Source organism: Microcebus murinus, chromosome 6, assembly GCF_040939455.1.
Source record: "Microcebus murinus isolate Inina chromosome 6, M.murinus_Inina_mat1.0, whole genome shotgun sequence".
Lineage (NCBI taxonomy): Eukaryota > Metazoa > Chordata > Mammalia > Primates > Cheirogaleidae > Microcebus > Microcebus murinus.
This window is the reverse complement of record NC_134109.1, coordinates 6,880,765-6,897,457: the sequence shown is the minus strand read 5'-3', so window position 1 is coordinate 6,897,457 and position 16,693 is coordinate 6,880,765. Positions and strand designations below refer to the sequence as shown.

The 16,693-nt window shown below is 56.3% G+C and overlaps 1 protein-coding gene across 4 annotated transcripts in view; it reads right to left on the bottom strand.

Annotated features, from left to right (window-relative positions):
- Positions 1-16,693, bottom strand: part of BCL11B (BCL11 transcription factor B) — a 93,507-nt gene that overhangs the window by 40,300 nt on the left and 36,514 nt on the right. For 2 of the 4 annotated variants that reach the window (XM_012751728.3, XM_012751729.3), the window contains exon 3: positions 13,130-13,342. The exons of the other annotated variants lie outside the window; for them this stretch is intronic. In XM_012751728.3, the coding sequence (XP_012607182.1) occupies positions 13,130-13,342 (213 nt within the window). The remainder of the gene's footprint in view (positions 1-13,129; positions 13,343-16,693) is intronic. 4 annotated transcript variants of the gene reach the window in all.

The window sequence follows — 16,693 nt, the reverse complement described above, 5'->3', positions numbered from 1 at the left end:
GAGGAGAAAGACTATCTGGGACCTTAAATATACACGAACTCAGACCAGAGGAGCAGGGGCGAGGGGTGCGGGAGATGGAAGGCAGGAGCTCCGGGGAAGGATGAACAGGGCCCCCGAAAGCAGAGGGAGGAACGGCGACAGAGGGGAAAGACACGGGGATGCTGGGAAATACCGACACCCGGGAAACCGTAACGATAATGATTGGGGTGGTAATAATTATAGTTATAACAACAATAAAAATACAACAGTAATGCCTGCTCTACCTGCTGCCATTCACCACCTTTCACAGACCAGCTGCAGCCGAAGGCAGGGGGATGTAACAGGAGAAGCTTCTAGCGCAGAATAAAGCAGTCAAGATTCTGAACTCAGACTGCCTCAGTTTCCCCGTCTGTAAGATGGGGATGAGAAGAGCGCCTTCCTCACTGAATTGGGGTGTGGGGTGTTAAAGATGAACACTTAGCAAAGTGCACCGTCATTATTGCTGACAGCAGTGACATGGGACGGATCCCCCTTTACAGACAAGGACACCTGTGCTCGTAAAGGCCAGGTCACCTGCCCAAGGTCAAAGAGCTTGTAAACATCGGAGTCCGTTGGAACCCGGCTGGCCACCTCCAAAGCCCTTGTTCTCCCTGCACACGCTCCTGCATGGGTCACACACGGGACTGGCCACACGCTCCAGGACTATGAATTGTGGGTTCCCTCTGAGGGTAGAGGGGAAGGGGGCTCAGTCTCCCCCCGAAGGTATTGAGAAGGTGAATCCCTCTCCAGGGAGAGAGCCAGAGGTCGCAGCAGGCCGCGGTGCTGACACAGGATGGGCACACGCCATAACCCGGGAAGAATGACAAAGTTCAGGGAGGACAAGTAGTTAAAAGTGCCTCCACCATAAACACCCAGTGTCAGGCAGGGGTGGAGGGAACTGTTCTGTGCTGACACTGATGGTCACCAACACCACACACATGTGAACATGCACACACATGCATACACATGCATACACATACACACTCACTGAAGCATACACAAACACCCACATGCATGCACACACACACACAAATGCATACACTCACAAAAACACACACAGACACACACACATATGCACACATCTACACACACACATATACACTCACACACCTACACACACCTACATACACACACACGGCCTTTCACTATGGGGTCCGTGCCAGACCCAAGGACGCTGGCAGAGGCAATGGGAAAACCAGGGAGACAATGACATGAGGCAATGTTTGGCTCCAAATGAAAAAGCCATGGAATGTTTTCCCTCAAGTCGTGGTTATTTCTTGCAGGTCCGCTCAGACCCGGTCAGGTCCGCCTCGCCCAGGGGGAACCCCCAGCCCCTGGCCTCTAAGCCGAACCAGCTGCCTGCTCTTCTCTTGACCCCACCAGCTACCTGCGCAGGTGTGGCCAGGACCTCTCAGGCCACCGACACCAACGGGGGCCACAGTTAGGCCACTCGTGGACCATCCTCTCATCAAATATACACTCGGCAAAATGGGGCTAAGAACTAAGCTCCGTAACCTCTGACCCCACCACCTGGCACCCCCTCTGCAGGCCTCTGGTGGGCTCTGACTTGGTGACATCATCAAGCTCCAGTGGGCTTGGAGCTGCTCTTCCTGAAAAGATGCACAATGTCTTAGAAGATGCAGACTAAAAATACTCCTGGCTTCTCAGAGCCAGTTTACAAAAATAATTATATTTTCTTTTTAAAAAAATGGATTATAGGCAAGTGTGTGTCCAGCTATTTTTAGCTCCTATTCAACTCAGTTAATTTTTTCTCATAATAATCATGGCAGACTCTTTTCAAAAACCCTCCCCCTCGCTTGCTAATAACTGCGCTCTGACTTGGCATGGGGGCAACCTTGGGGGGGCCGCATGTGACCACACAGCCCTCCACAGACCGCAGAGGTTTGAGTGCCGGCCAAAGGTGCCCGGCATTTGGGGACCACCACGCTCCTCGGGACAGGACACACGTGCCCGCCTTGGCAGAAACCAGCTCCAGGCTCAACACAGGCGGCAACTGGGGAACGCCCCCAGGTGCCTGGCCCTGGCCCTGACCTCGGGAGTTCGAGCAGGAGACCGAACTGGGGTTCCTGCCCCGGAGGGGCTGAAATCCAGCAGGGGCACGCAGAGAGGTCTGCATGGTGGCCCCTGAGACGATATGTCCAAAACCAAATGCCTGGACGTGTAAATGTGATCTCATTTGGGAAAAGGGTCACTGCAGAAGTAATTAAGGTGCTTGATGAGATCATTCTGGATTATCCAGGCGGGTCCTAAAGCCAGTGACAGTTGTCTCTTTAAATATGAAGTGTCCAACGCAGGAGAAGGCAGACTCAGAGGGGCAGGCCACGTGACCACAGAGGCAAGGATGTGAGTGACGCCGCCACAAGCCAAGGAACACCTGGAGCCCCCGGAAGCTGGAAGGGGCAAGGAAGGACTGTCCGCCAGAGCGCCCAGTGGGACGACAGCCCTGCCCACACCTTTGTCTTGGACCGGTGGCCTCCTAAACTGTGAGAGATAAACTTCTGTAGTCTTAAGCCACCCAGTTTGTTGTCATTTGCTGCAACAGCCCTGGGACACCAACACGGGGCAACAGAGAGGAATCACAGCCCCAAGTAGCCCTCACGATAGCCTGCGGACTGCTGTCCCCAATCTACAAAGGAACCCCTCCCCCGTCCCTCCCAGCCCAGCCAAGTTCCCAAGGCCAGCACGATGGCTCCCGTGATGCAGAGAGTCCCCAAGAGGCTCAGAGAGGGTTGAGGTCCAGCCCAGCACACCCCACGAGCTCTACCTCGCTCCTAGGTGTCCTAATGCTAAATACGGGGCTCTTTCTGCTAAACTGTACTCAAACCCATGCCCCAAGGACAGGCAGAAAGGACAGTGAAAATTGTCCATTGGCAGAATTGTCTTCCCCAAACTCTTAAGGTAGCTAAACGTTTGGCTGGCTGTTAAAAACCAGCCATCCTGGGAGACAAGGCTGTCATGGGGAAGCATTTACAAGAGAACTGGGGTTCAAGACCCTCAAATAAAACATAACGAAGGTGGTAGCCCAGGACAGTGGCTATAGGCACCACACCTGGATCAGGTGAAGCTGGGTCCAAATTCGCCCTCTCAGGTTTATTAACTGCATTACCTTGGCTTGCTGTAGTTGTAAGGAACCTGATGTGCAGGTTCCTTAGTTATAAAATCCAATAGTCCAAACAACAACAACAAAAAAAAAAAAAACGAAAAACTGAAAAAAATCCAACAGTCAGGTGAGAATGTAGAGAAAACTAGGACCCTCGTACACTGTTGGTGGGAATTTAAAATGGTGCAGCCACTTTGGAAAATAGTTTGACAATTCCCCTAATTTAGTAAACATAGAATTACTCTTCAATCCAGCAATCCCCCTTCTGGGCACATGTACAAAAGAACGGAAAACAGGGACTCAGACAGACACTTGTACACCCATGCTCTTAGCTACATTATTCCCAACAGGCAAACCCAGAAGAAGTGGCTCAAATGTCCGTCAGCAGATGACTGGGTCAGCAGAACGTGGCACGCACGAACCATGCGCGGAGTAGCATTCAGCCTTGAGAAGGACGGATGTCCCAGCGCCATGCATATGACATGGGTAAACCGACCCTGGGACACTACAGTAAGTGAAATAAGCCAGACACGAAAGGACAAACACGGCATGATTCCACCTACATAAGGTACTAGAATAATCAAATTCAGACATAGAGTAGAATGGAGGGACAGGGCTGGGGAGGGGAAAGGGGAGTGAGTGTTTAATGGGGACTGAGTTCTGCTCGGGGTGATGGGAAAGTTCTGGAGATGGATGCGAAGTTCACCAGATGCTGCAAAACCATCGCAATGTACTTAACGCCACTGGACTGTACGCTTAAAAATGGTTAAAACGGTAAACCGTATGCATATTAGACTACAATGAAAGGAAAACCTCACGTCGTACCTCTGTGCTGTGCTGAGGCCCAGTGGAGCCGACGCGGGGAGCCCACAGTGCAGCACACAGTGGGCCCGCAGCCAGGGCTTCCTGCTACAGCTAAACCGAGAAGAAATGAGCTGGCTAATCAAACACAGGGGCGTTCAAAGCGCAAGAACTCGAGTCCGAAAGAACCGGTTAGAGACCACGCCAAGAGTGGACGCACGCACCCACCCCACTCATCCCTCACCTCTTATTAACAGAGGCAATAACGAAAAATGTCCGGTTTTATGAAAAGATTCCAACTGCCCCTGTTCCTGCAGGTAGTGACTCCGTTTTTGCATTCACCTCCTTGGAGATGTCCCCAGCCCTCTGACCCTTCCGCGGGAACCATAAAATCCAGGCGTTCTTATTACCCACGGCCTGGCTGGCCCCACGGCCGCCCCGTGACTCACAAGCTCCAACCTCTCCTTCGGCTGTCCCTACTCACACCTGCTGTTCTTACTCCCACCTGTCCCTACTCACCTATCCCTACTCACACCTGCTGTCCCTACTCACACCTGTCCCTACTTACACCTGCTGTCCCTACTCACACCTGTCCCTGCTCACACCTGTCCCTGCTCACACCTGTCCCTACTCACACCGATCCCTACTCACACCTATCCTACTCGTACCTGTCCCTACTCACACCTGCTGTCCCTACTCACATCTGACCCTACTCACACCTGTCCTACTCACACCTGTCCCTGCTCACACCTGTCCCTGCTCACACCTGTCCCTACTCACACCTGTCCTACTTACACCTGTCCCTACTCACACCGATCCCTACTCACACCTACTGTCCCTACTCACACCTGCTGTCCCTACTCACACCTGCTGTCCCTACTCACACCTGACCCTACTCACACCTGCTGTCCCTACTCACACCTGTCCCTACTCACACCTGCCGAGCTGAAGGCAGGCTCAAGGGGCAGTGGAGCAGACTCCAAGCGCTGGCGTGGGCCTGGGTTCAAATCCTACCTGCACGATCCACCAGATACACAATTTCAAGCAGTCACGTCACCTCTCACCTGCGAGCTACAGGAGAGGTTACCCCCCTAACACAGGAGCTGCAGGGGCAGCCTGAATTCAGAGCTGGGACGGGCGCAAAGGAGCCTAAGGCACAGTGCTGGGCCGCGGAAGCCCACGCAGAGGGGCCCCTGCCTCCGTGGTTCCTCCCCGCGCTGTCTGGGCTGCGCTGGCCAGCCCTGGCGGGGTTCGGATAAACTGTATTTCATGGCTTAGACGGCCTGAATCTGACCGTGAAACACGCACCGTACGCAGCCCCTCCACCCCTACCCCGCCCTCGGGATTGAAAGGTCAAGTACATTGCGTTCCCCCACCAAAAACACAACAAAGAACACCTCGAACTTTCTTAAGAAAAATGAAAGTTGGTTTCTCCAGAGCGAAGAGAAACTGGTTCTATGACACCATGTGCAAAAGCGAGGACTGTCATCGGAGAACACGACCAGTAGCATTCTCTGTGCCCTATTCTTTCTCCCACGGGTGTGGACACCGCCTTTTCCGGGTCTCCACTGTCCCCCGGCATCTTCTGGGCGCCTCCTGGGGCCAGGCACCTCCCGGGTGCTGAAGACACAGGGACGGCCTTGAAAACCCAGCTGGGCTGGAAGGGGCTCGATGCCGGGCCCCGACTCCCAGCCAGACCCCGAAACCCACGCTGAGGGCGATTTGATGAGAAAATCTTGTCCATGCCCAGGCTCTCTTCTTCAAGGTCAAAACTTCCTTCTGGTGGTCTGAGGAGCAGTCACTCTGTGTCCCGGTTAAGTCCAGCCAGGCCCCTCCCTAAAGACGCCCCCATCCACACCTGTCGTCGACCCGTGGGGGCCGGACCCTGGGCCCCACCTTCCCTAGCAGTAAAACCCCCGCCAATCTCCCGGGACACTCCCAACTCCCATAAGCTCAGTCTGTTCGTTAATTTATTTTTTAAATAGAGAAAGGCACCGTGGGGCACAAATTTCACATCCCTTACGCGAGAGGGGCTTTCATGGGACAACTCTTCCCCCCGTGGGTTCCTCTAGGACAAGTACGCCAAGGACCCTGTCACCCTGTTTCTGGATCCCTCGGGCCTAGCATAAGCGTGACCAGTGAAGGAAGGAAGATCTTGGGGACCCTCCCACGGACAATGTCTGAGTTTGATCTGGCTTCCCACCGGTGACTCCAGCTCTGCTGTCCACGTCCAAGCAGCCACCGCAGCCACCAGAAGCTGGAGGGGAGAGCTACAAGCGCAGCTTTGAGGCTGGCCAGGCCTGAGTCCACATCTGTTTGTGTGCTGTGTGACCTAGGGTGGGTTGTTTGGCCTCTCTGAGCCCCAGTATCCTCATGTTCAAGAGGGAGGGGTGGTGCCTCCTCTTAGGGGTGTTATGAGGATGAAACGCCATGCCTACGACCATGCTGGCACACGGCCCTTTAGCAGCAGCAAGCAGCAGCAAGCCCTGGCAACACTGACCATGTAACCCTTCCTCTCCTTTCATGCACGCTAAGAAACTCTCCCAGGCAGGCCAGTGACTTCCGAAGAGATGGAAGCTAAGTCACCATCAGAGCACAGGGTACCAGGGCCGCCGTGTCGAAGTGTTTTTGTACAGCCCAGCCTTCCCCTTCCTGCCCTTCCCTCCACTTCCCCTTCGCGCTGGCGGCAAGCTGTGGCCATGTCACGCCCGCGGATGCCCAGCAGAGCGATGAGGAGCAGGCATCTCCAGCGTCCCATTTCACAGGTGAGGAAACTGAGGCTTGGAGAGTGGAAGTGGCAGGCCTGGGGTCACACATTCACACCCATCCACTCTGAGGACAAGGACCAAGGATGGTGCCCTCTCTGGAGCGCACCGTGGTGCCTGCAGCTGTCCCACTACCGTGGCCATCGTGACCCTTAATCCCAAACACGCATCCATGCCACGGAGTCCCGAGGGCCTGCGGCAGCCAGTGATCAAAGCACGGCCACAGAACATCTCAAAGCTAGGACACAAGAGTGCTCCGACTGCAGGTGGCAAAGATGCAGGTCCAAGGGGTCAAACGTGGGGCTCCTCAGCGTAAAAACCCGACCTGCTGCCAAATCTAATCACAGCTTTCACGCTGAGCCTCCGAGTAACGCAGAAATCAACTTGTAGGCGGCTCCCACTAGATGATGAAATTTCCTTTTCTGGTTTTCAACAGAAACTCAAGAGGGGCAGTATGGCCTAGTGGGCAGAGCCCAAAGAACTCGAGTCCAAGTCAGCTCTGCCACCCACGTGCCATGGCCTCATCCCTGCTCTCTGCCTCAGTTTCCCCATCTATATCATGAAGGAGCCGGATGAGATGATCTCTTGGGGCCCCTGGTCCTGGGTAGATAAAGATTAATTTGAGCCTCTGGTCACCCAAGGCAAACCCATTTCTGGACCACTCCGCTCCAGGTGGAGGGCCACGCCAGCCCCCTCTGCCACTCTCGGGTTCCCTTTAAAGGAGAAAGTGGCTGCCTCGCTCTGAGGTCTCTGATGTCTGTGGCCAGTGCCGGTTCTTCACATCCACTAACTGCTTGAAAGCGCTGCATCTAGCGCTGCATTAAAAATTAATTACACATGCTATTTTATTGCCAGTGCATAATGTAATGAGCACCAGCTGTGCTAAACAGCCAAACTCCTTTTTAAGACAGCTATAAAAAAAAAAGAAAAAAAAAAAAAAGGAAAGAAAAGAAAGAAAGAAACTGCACTTCCAAATGCCTCTCCTGTCAGAGCAGAAAAACAGCAACATCTTGTACGGATTTGAACAGAATTCTTTGATTTAGCTCTGCCTTCAGAGCGTCTGAAGGGCCGGCTCAGAGAGCGAAATGGAATCTGGCGAGGCAGCAGCGGTCTCTGCTCCGGGACGTTGCTGGGGCCTCTTTTATCTGAGGACAGTCACGCTGGTAGGTGCCCCCGCCCCCCGGCTGCGCAGCGATGCAGTCCTCCTGCGGGCCCCCCCTCCCCAGCTCCTCCGGCCCCCCGCTGGTGCTGGAGAAGATGTCACCTCCCAGCTTTCTCTAGTCCACCAGAGCCCCGCCACCCTGGGCCACCTCCACCGCCCTGGAGAACCAGCTCCCCCTGCCCTGGGTCCTAGCGGCTCTCCTTGGCTCCTCCCGGCACTTCCTCTAGCCACGGAAGGAGGCGTCTGGGGTCTCAAGCAGGCAGGCAGTGGAGGGCAGCCGCTGCGGCAGCGTGAGCTGCAGAAGCAGGCAGAAGCCAGGGCGGGACCCACGGCGGGCGCGCGCAGGAATCGCCCACGGCGCTGCACCGGGCTGCAGAGGCTGGGCCGCCAGCCCCCTGGGCGACGGGGACATCGCAAGGCGTGCAGATGACTCTCTAAATTTTTAATGACACCCCTGAAAGCCCCTTTTCGACAGTGAGCCAACCCCCCACAGACACTGGGACCTGTTTGGCCCAGAAAGACCCCAACGACACACGCTGCTTTGCAGAGGGGCCCGGCGGGCACGTTCACCAGCCTGCCCACGCCCGCGTGCCGTCCGCACACACTCGCTCTCACTCACAGTTCTTCTCCTCCTCACCCCCATACTCACCCCTCCCTCCAGAGTCCCAGTGCAGGCCCTGACGCCCTCCCGGGGCGCCTCTGGCACCCTCTGCACCGGAGCCGGGGCGGCGCACCAGCGGGGGCCGGGCGAGGTTGCCATCCCTGTCCGCTTCGCCATCCGGCTTCCCATTGATCCTCCGGTGTTAATCAAACCCAGTCCAGAATGGAACTACAGCCTGCTTCTAGTTCTGGTATGAAATGTGCAAAGCACAGACCATATCATTAACATAAAACTTCCAGAAATAAGGCCACTTTCCAGACAGACTGTATTAATTGCATCAAGCTTCCACAGCTAGGGTGGTCTCACCCACGGCGTCCCATTGGACGGCTCCGGTTATAAAACCAACACAAAACCAACACTGGGATATAATTGAGGGAGGAGAAAAGGAGAGATTCTACTGTTAAGCCCCACTATTTACTTACAGGTATTCTTTTATCTTTATTGTCCCTTTAACCCATGCCAAGAAACCCCAGACTAGTTAAATAACACAGCAAGCACAATTTCAGTAGAAAAGTAAATTGAATTTAACTTTACAAGATTGCCCTGTGATTTCAGCATATACTAATGACTGCAACTGACTCCCTCTATTAAATCCAACTACTTCCACTTCCCTGAGCTGGGATCCTGTGTGTTCTTGCGTGAGACCTTGAACTTCACCAAGCACACGTATTAATCACTCTGGCTGATGACCATTTGCAGCTTTTAAATATGCAATGAGATGTCTCAGTTCCTCTACCGCCTTCCAACGCCGGGACATGATCCGAGCCAGCCAGGGCTTTTAAGAATGGAAACAAGTACCCAGCTTGAAGTACGATCCTACAGGGTGGCGGACACGTAATGACGTGAAATTCTGCTCGTGCATGAATCACACTTTCTAGGGGCTCGCTGGGGACAAGGCATCGTTCTCAGCACCTGGCCTACGCGCCCCCACGCAGTCCTCAGAACAACGCTTTGGGCCAAGTACTGTCTTTGCCTCCATTATATAGATGGAGAGCCTGAGGAACAGAGAGGGCAATGACCTGCCCAAGGCCACACAGCTACAGAAGGCAGAACAGCCTTCCCCACCCGCTGCAGAAGTCTGATCACTCTGACAACCAGAACAGGGAAGGGTCTGGGGATGGGGGCCGAAGCCCAGGGGTTTTCAAACCGTTCTCTGGTTACCCCACCCCCTGCCCTGGGAACCCCTTGATCTGTTCCATAGAACATTAGGAGCCTTGTTTACAGATGTTACACACATGCAAATATACATATATGTAATTCTTACAAAGGGGGAAACTGAGGCTCGAAGAGGGGCAATGACTTATTCAAGGCAGCCAGCCAGCTGGAGTCAGGGCCAAGACCACAGTCTGAGACTCTTGACACCACAGACACTTGGCCAAGCCTTGACGTGGAATTTCTCAGGGATGAAATTTCAGTTCCCAGGAACTCTTACTCTCCAAGCCCAACATTCTTTCAGCAAAGTCAAGAAGAAATGGGGGCCTCGGGTCCCTTTTCCCCACGGTGCTGGGGTCCCAGGAGCCGGGGCTGATGGCTGCAGCCAGACCAGGGTGTTCACAGACAGGCATACCTGTGCGGTTTTCTCCCCCCTAAAATCACATCCTTCCATAAATAACCGAGAGTGCATTCACGGGCATGCAATTAACCTGTGTGAAACACGTTTACACTGGGGTTTTCCGTATTAATTTGAAGAGACAGGTTCAGTGCATCCTGATCCGAAAAGGGACAAAACCAAGTAGGGACGGGGGGCCCGTTCCATCTTTACAGAGGACTGCTTCTTCCTAACGGGGTGCTGGGAATTTAATGACTCCATTCCAACTACTAATTAAACAGGCACTAAAAACACTTAAGCAAACAGCCCAATGCCAGGGACAGAAACCACAAAGGGACAAAAACCACTGGAATAGGAGATCTTTCAGGTATTGAAATTGATCTGAAAATATGGTGAGGCGGCTGGCGCGGGGGTGAGGAACGAGAGCAGTGCTGGACGCAGGGGCAGAGGGCCGGAGGTAAGAGCGGCTCTCAGGAGGGGCTCGGTCCCCGGCGGCCCCGACCCAAGAACAGGACACTGCCCGCCTCACTCCCTTCAGGCACGGCAAGCGAGGCTGCTCACGGGCTCTGAGCTCTCAGAGTTCTCAAGTCCTAAGATCCAAGGCGTCTGAGCAGGAGATGAGCCAACACCGGAGAGGAAGCAGGTGATGGATGGGTGCCTGGGATCGAATCCCACCTCCGCTGCTTCCGCTTTCTGCCCCCTCCAATCACCCTGGCTGCAGGTCCCCAGCCCTGTCCTCCCCGCACCAGGCTGTGCTCTGCAGCAGGCAGGACCCGCCTGCCTGGCCTGCCTTTGTCTGCACAGTGCCTACACACCAGGTGCCCCGGAAACGGCTCGGGGCTGAAGAAGGAATGCATGGATGGGTGGATGTGAGCTGTGAGACCAACATCTCTGAGCCTCGTTTTCTCATGCACACAGTGGGGAGAGGAGAGCGTTAGGTCAGCACGAGGATTAAAATCAAGAAGGCACGCCAAATACCCAGCGCAACGCAGTGGGGAGAGGAGAGCGTTAGGTCAGCACGAGGATTAAAATCAAGAAGGCACGCCAAATACCCAGCGCAACGCAGCACGTGGCAGGTCCGTGCACGAGGTCCTTATGAGGAACCTGGGAGAGTGCGAGAGAACACGCCAATGGCTGAGGCCACCGGGACCCAGGGCGGTGGAAACCTCGTCTGTCCTCCTGTGGACGCAGGCACAGGCAGTGTGCCTCAGTGTGAAGAGGGGTGGCCTCGGCAGGAGTCATCCCAAGGACAAATCCCAGTTCCCAGTTCCTCCACCTCGGCCCAGCCACTGACTCTCCCTGAGCATTCGCTGTCCCATCTGCAAAATGGGGCTGGTGACAGCTCGTGCTCAGCACTGCGTGAATTTGCTGGGAGGGCCCGGCCACGGGAGGGAGGGGCTCCGGCCCCTGGCTGCATCTCGTCTACTCTGGCAGCTTCTAAGCAGGGCCAGGGCCAAGAGAGGGTTAAGCAAGGACCTGGGTGAGCCTCCGGCGAGGAGATCATGTTTCCATGCCGCAGAACTTGACCGAGTCCAGTCATAAACACTGGGGCTGGTCTCTGATAGTGTGGCCGCGAGTGGCTGCAGGGGCTGCAGCACTAATTACAGGAAGCCACGAGACAAGGCAGCCGCCCAGACAGAGCAGTCAGCCCTCGCTCGGCAAGCAAGGTCTTCTACCGACCCCCAGAACAGATCTATGGAGCCAGGACAGGAGCCCCAGTGACCCTGGGGACCAGCGTGGCCCAAGATAGGGAGCTGGCTGCTTTGCAAGTAGTTATGCCTCCTTCCCGGGTGATTTGGGGTTTTGCTCTGTGCTTTTAAGGCACAAGCCCAGTAGAAAAAAAACAGAATTTCCTCTTGGAAGCCAGACCCTATGATGTCACCACCTGTCTCTTGGGGGGGGGGGCAGCACACTAAAGGCTGTAGGCCACTCCACCAGCAGAAGGCCCAGGCAGCTCTTGACCTCGGAGCAGGGCTGCCTGTGGCCTTCTGCAGAGCTGTGGCTCCAACAGGGACCATCCCTTGGGACAGCTTCAATTGAAAGCAAAACCTGCCCAATAAAAATAGTTTTTCTTTTCACAACTCAAGTCAAGAGAAACCCTATAACATGCCTGGTGACAAAGCAGGAAAAAATCGAACCTGCCCCAGTTCTGAACCCACCGTCTCCTTTACTGGCCCCTACCACGGAAACCAGGCCACAGCCCCTCACCACGTGTGGCTGGGTCAGCACCCTGCCTTGGGCGGCCACAGCGCCTGTCACACTATGCCCCGCTGAGATGCTGGGCAGGAGAGGCTAGGAGGCGACCCCGGCAGAGAGGAGCCGGGTCTTGTCCGGGGAGGAGGGCAGGTGCGTGTGGCCACACTTCCCGTCTGCCCATCTTCTGGGAGGGCTACACCGCCCTCCCAGAAGAGCTGGGGCGAGTGGGGCCCACGGACATGCAGGTCTGGGGTTGGCCCAGAGCCAAGCACGCAGTAGGTACTCAGTCCTGTGCCCCTCCACCCCACACCCCCCACGATGTGCCCCTCCCTCTCATGGCCACAGCTCTTTAAAAGGCTCCTTTTGAGTGACTTCTTTTTCTCAAAGTTAATGGGCAACACATTCTCCCAAAGAGAAACTCAGCATTTTGGATGGCTCTGGCCATGCGCACAGACAACCCAGGAATCTTCTCCTAGCCTCCTAGCGCTGGGGGAGTCGGGGCGGGGGAGGGGACGGCAGTGGCAAGGGCAGAAGAAAACCTCAGATGTTAGGCATTATCCAATTAAGCCTTAGCGAAACAGTCCAAGGAGACGGGACGGGACTGGAGGCTGGAGTGCATTCTGGGACGGAGGCTCGGAATGGCCGGGGACGGTGTGAGGAGCGGTGGGGACCGGGCGCTGGCTCGCGGTTCTGTGAACATCCTTTACCACTTCCCCTGGCACCCCCGGAAGGCCTCGTGGGTGCGGGGGGGCGTGCCTCCTCCCTGGGTCCCCACCTCGCCCCCGCGCTGCCCACGCCGCCGCAGGGCACACCCGCCATCCCGGGGGCCCGCCCCCCACCGCGCGCCGTCTGTTACCTGACAACTGACACTGGCATCCAAAGGGAGCCTCCGTCTGACCCTCACCCTGAGTCCCGTCGCCCGAGAGCGGGCGTGCGCTGCAGCACGGCAGGGGGAGGCAGGGCGGGAGAGCGCCCAGGGCACGCAGAGGTGAGGTGATCACGGATGAGTGAGGGTGGGAGGAGGCAGCTATGGGGGCCACCGCTGGCAGCTGGGCAGGCCTGCACGGCCCTGGAGAAAAAACAATAGAAAAGACTGGTCAGTCGGGCCCTGGACTGCACAAGGGGCCCGGGGCGTGGGACGGGGCCTAGGGCGGGGGCTGCAGGCCACCCTTCGAGGGTGGGTGGCCCGGGAGTGCCAGGCCCTGCAGGGAAGGCGATGGGGACAGAGGCAGGGCACTGCGGGGCCCCACTTCCACTTCCACAGCTGCCAGGCTGGGCTGTCTGGGGGCCAGGACCCTGCCTCTGGGGGCCCCGATCCCGGGAAGGACCCCCCACGCGGGGGCTTCTGGAGCAATCTGGAGCAGGCTCCATGTGGGGATGTGTTCCCCCAAATCTGGGCCACCCATCTCCAGAAGAGCAGGGACGCTCAGAGCTACCACTTGTCGCTGCATCAGGATGGGCTGGTTGTACAGGCCTCAGGCACCTCCGAGTGTCCGGGCACGGTGAGCCTCCTGCCTACCACCTGGGGTCTCTCTCCAGCCCCAAGCACCGAGCACGCGGCACCCAAACTCCAAGGCCTTCTAGAAAGCTCTGACGCTGCCTCCCTAGCCTAAGAAAACCCTGGCACTGCCCAGACCCCTCTTACCATCCCAGCCCGGGCTTGGTGGGCCTCCCACCGTGTTGACAGCAAGCACGCAGGGCCAGGGCCTCCTCACCTCCGCCCAGCCCCTCGGCTTGCCCCGGCTCCCCGGCAAGGCCTGCGTTTGATTTGTCCGTTTATCTTAAATGGCTAAGAGACCACCAGGGCAAAACATTTGTGTGAAGCCCTTGCCAAAACCACAAGTGAAGAAGCCCAAATTCCCTGGGTAAATAATTGAGCAGGGAAGCACCAGAGAGACAAAAAGGAAACATCAACAAGAGGACAGGCAGCCACCCCCCACCCCCTCACCCCCCCCCCCCCGTCTGCACGGTGGGGGTCTGCCCACACCAGGGCCCCCACGAGAGTCCCCCGTACCCAGAGAGCCAGGGGTCCCCACAAGCCCACTACGGGCCGGGAGCCTGTTGGTCTCCGCGTGATGGAGTTCCCACGGCGCCCACAGGACCAGGGGCGTAGGAGACCCAGCGCACAGACCCGGAACCCTGCGAGGACCTTTGGCAGGAACCGGCCAACACCAGCAGCACGGCCCTGGCCGCCTGGCCCTGAACTCCGGCTCCTCCAAAACTCGGGTTATGTGGGATCAGGGCACATAAGACCCCCGCTTAGGGCTTGGGAGCTGACAGTGTCCTGTCAAGAGGCCAAAGCTAGTGATAGGGACACTTACAATTTTGACTCAAACGGTACGAAAGCGATTTATGTAACCACAACGTTTGTACCCCTGTAATATTCTGAATTTTTTTTTTAAAAGGCCAAAGCTAACACGGCCGGGTACCCCCTGGGCCAACAAAGGCTTCGTAATAGGCTAGGCCCGGGGCCCAGGGTGTTTCTGAGCTTGCGACAGCCCTGGAGGGGCATGGCTGGGGTACCCGTGAGCAGTTTCAGCCACAGACGCTATCAGAAGCCCCTCCCTAGATTTAGGGGGATTCCTCAAGTAAAATCTGCCCCCCGAGGCCAGCGTTTCCTGCCTCCTGAACCCCCAGTACTAGACACTGTGCATTTGACCCTGCCTGCTGCTGCTCTCAGACCCCTCTGTGGCTCCCCACTTCAGACCAGAGGGCTCTGGATCATTCACAACCTTGACAGTGGCTTTGTGCTGAGTACACTACAACCACCTCACTCAACAGAGAAGACCACCCACATTCCATGGGGGGAAACTGAGGCTCAGGGAGGCCTGGGACTTGACCCCCATTGTGTTTCCACAGACTGGCTATGTGCCCCTGTCCTCGTGGGCTGCAGCTGGGGTGGGGTGAGCAGGCAGGTGCCTCGGCAAGGGCCACTTGGGGGTGGGGCAAGCCTGAGGGTCTGTTGGCTCAGTCCAGCCATCGGTGGCTGCAAAAGGCCAAAGTCCAGCTCCAGGGCTCCGGGGGAGGCCACCACACAGCCAGCACCATGGCTCATGGCTGAGAAACCAACAGAAGCCCCTCGAGGCCTGGGAAGGGTTGCCCCAACTGCTAAGGGAGCTGACTCTGTCTCCACGGCGGAAGAATGACCCAGGAGCAGGTAGAAAACAGCCATCCAGCCACATCCTTTTCCTGGAAAAGTCAAAGGTGGGGCTCAGGCCAGAGTCTGTGAAGGCGAAATCACACCCCCCCCCCCGTGATGCCCCACACAGAGGTGGGGGCTGGACAGGCTTCCGCAGGGCCTCGTTAGGAATGCTGGCCTTGCTGAGGTCCACCTGCTCCAGGGACTGGCTCAACTGAGGCAGGGGGGGGAGGGCGGTCCACAGGGAGAGAAGCTCCAAATCCCAAGCTGTACCAGGCCTCTCTGGGGCTCTCAGAGCACCCTCTACTGGTGGGGGTGATATCCCACCCTTGTGGTAGCTTAAACCCTGAGCTCTGCCCAAAGGTACAACTCAAGAAATCCTCTTCCGAAGCTACCGCAGGAGCCAAAAGTGATGAAAGAAGCCACGTGGTGTATGATTCCACGGATATGCAATGTCCAGAATGGGCAAAGCCACGGAGACAGAAAGTAGTGGTTGCCAGGGGCTGGGGAATTGGGGGTGGGGGGCATCTAATGGGTACACGGTTTCTTTTAGGGGTAATGAAAATGTTCTGGAATTAAGACCATGGTGATGGCTGCATAACACTGTCGATTCAACACCACTGGCTGTGCTCTTTAAAATGGTGCGTTTTACATTCTGTGAATCCTATTTCAACATTAAAAACAAAGCCTCGGTGTCCTGTCGGAGGCCACCTCCCAGCCCCCACCCTCGCTCAGGGAAGGGGTGCTGCCTTCACAGGTGCGGCGGGAAACACAGGGCCCTTAAGGGGCACTTGAGACCCAGCGACAGCCGAGCTCCCAGACACACACAGAGGAGGCCTCCGCAGCTCAGAGGCAAAAGCGTGGGGACAGAAAGACCCGGGTTCCAAGTCCCCCGTGCCATTTCCTGGCCTCATGACCTCCGGTGAGTCATTTTCGCGGAGCCTCAGTTCCCCCACCTTTCAAGGAAGGCTCAAGCCAACTCTAACCAGAGCCAGGCAGTTAGTAAACACTCAATAACCGGTGCTTATTCATGAACTATCATCCATTCATTTTCAACTGTGGAGCTTCTCCTACTCCCCTGTGGGTCCTTTCCCAAGGCGTCATCGCGGCCTGGCACCGAAAGCCTGTCCCAGTGCTCTGGGCGCAGGAAGACCCCCTACACAGCCCTGCAAGACACTCTTCAAAAACACCTGCTTTTGAGGTCTACACGCGCGCACACACACACACACACACACACACACACAAAAGATCTAAAAATAAGGTCCCTAAAATGTTTCTTGA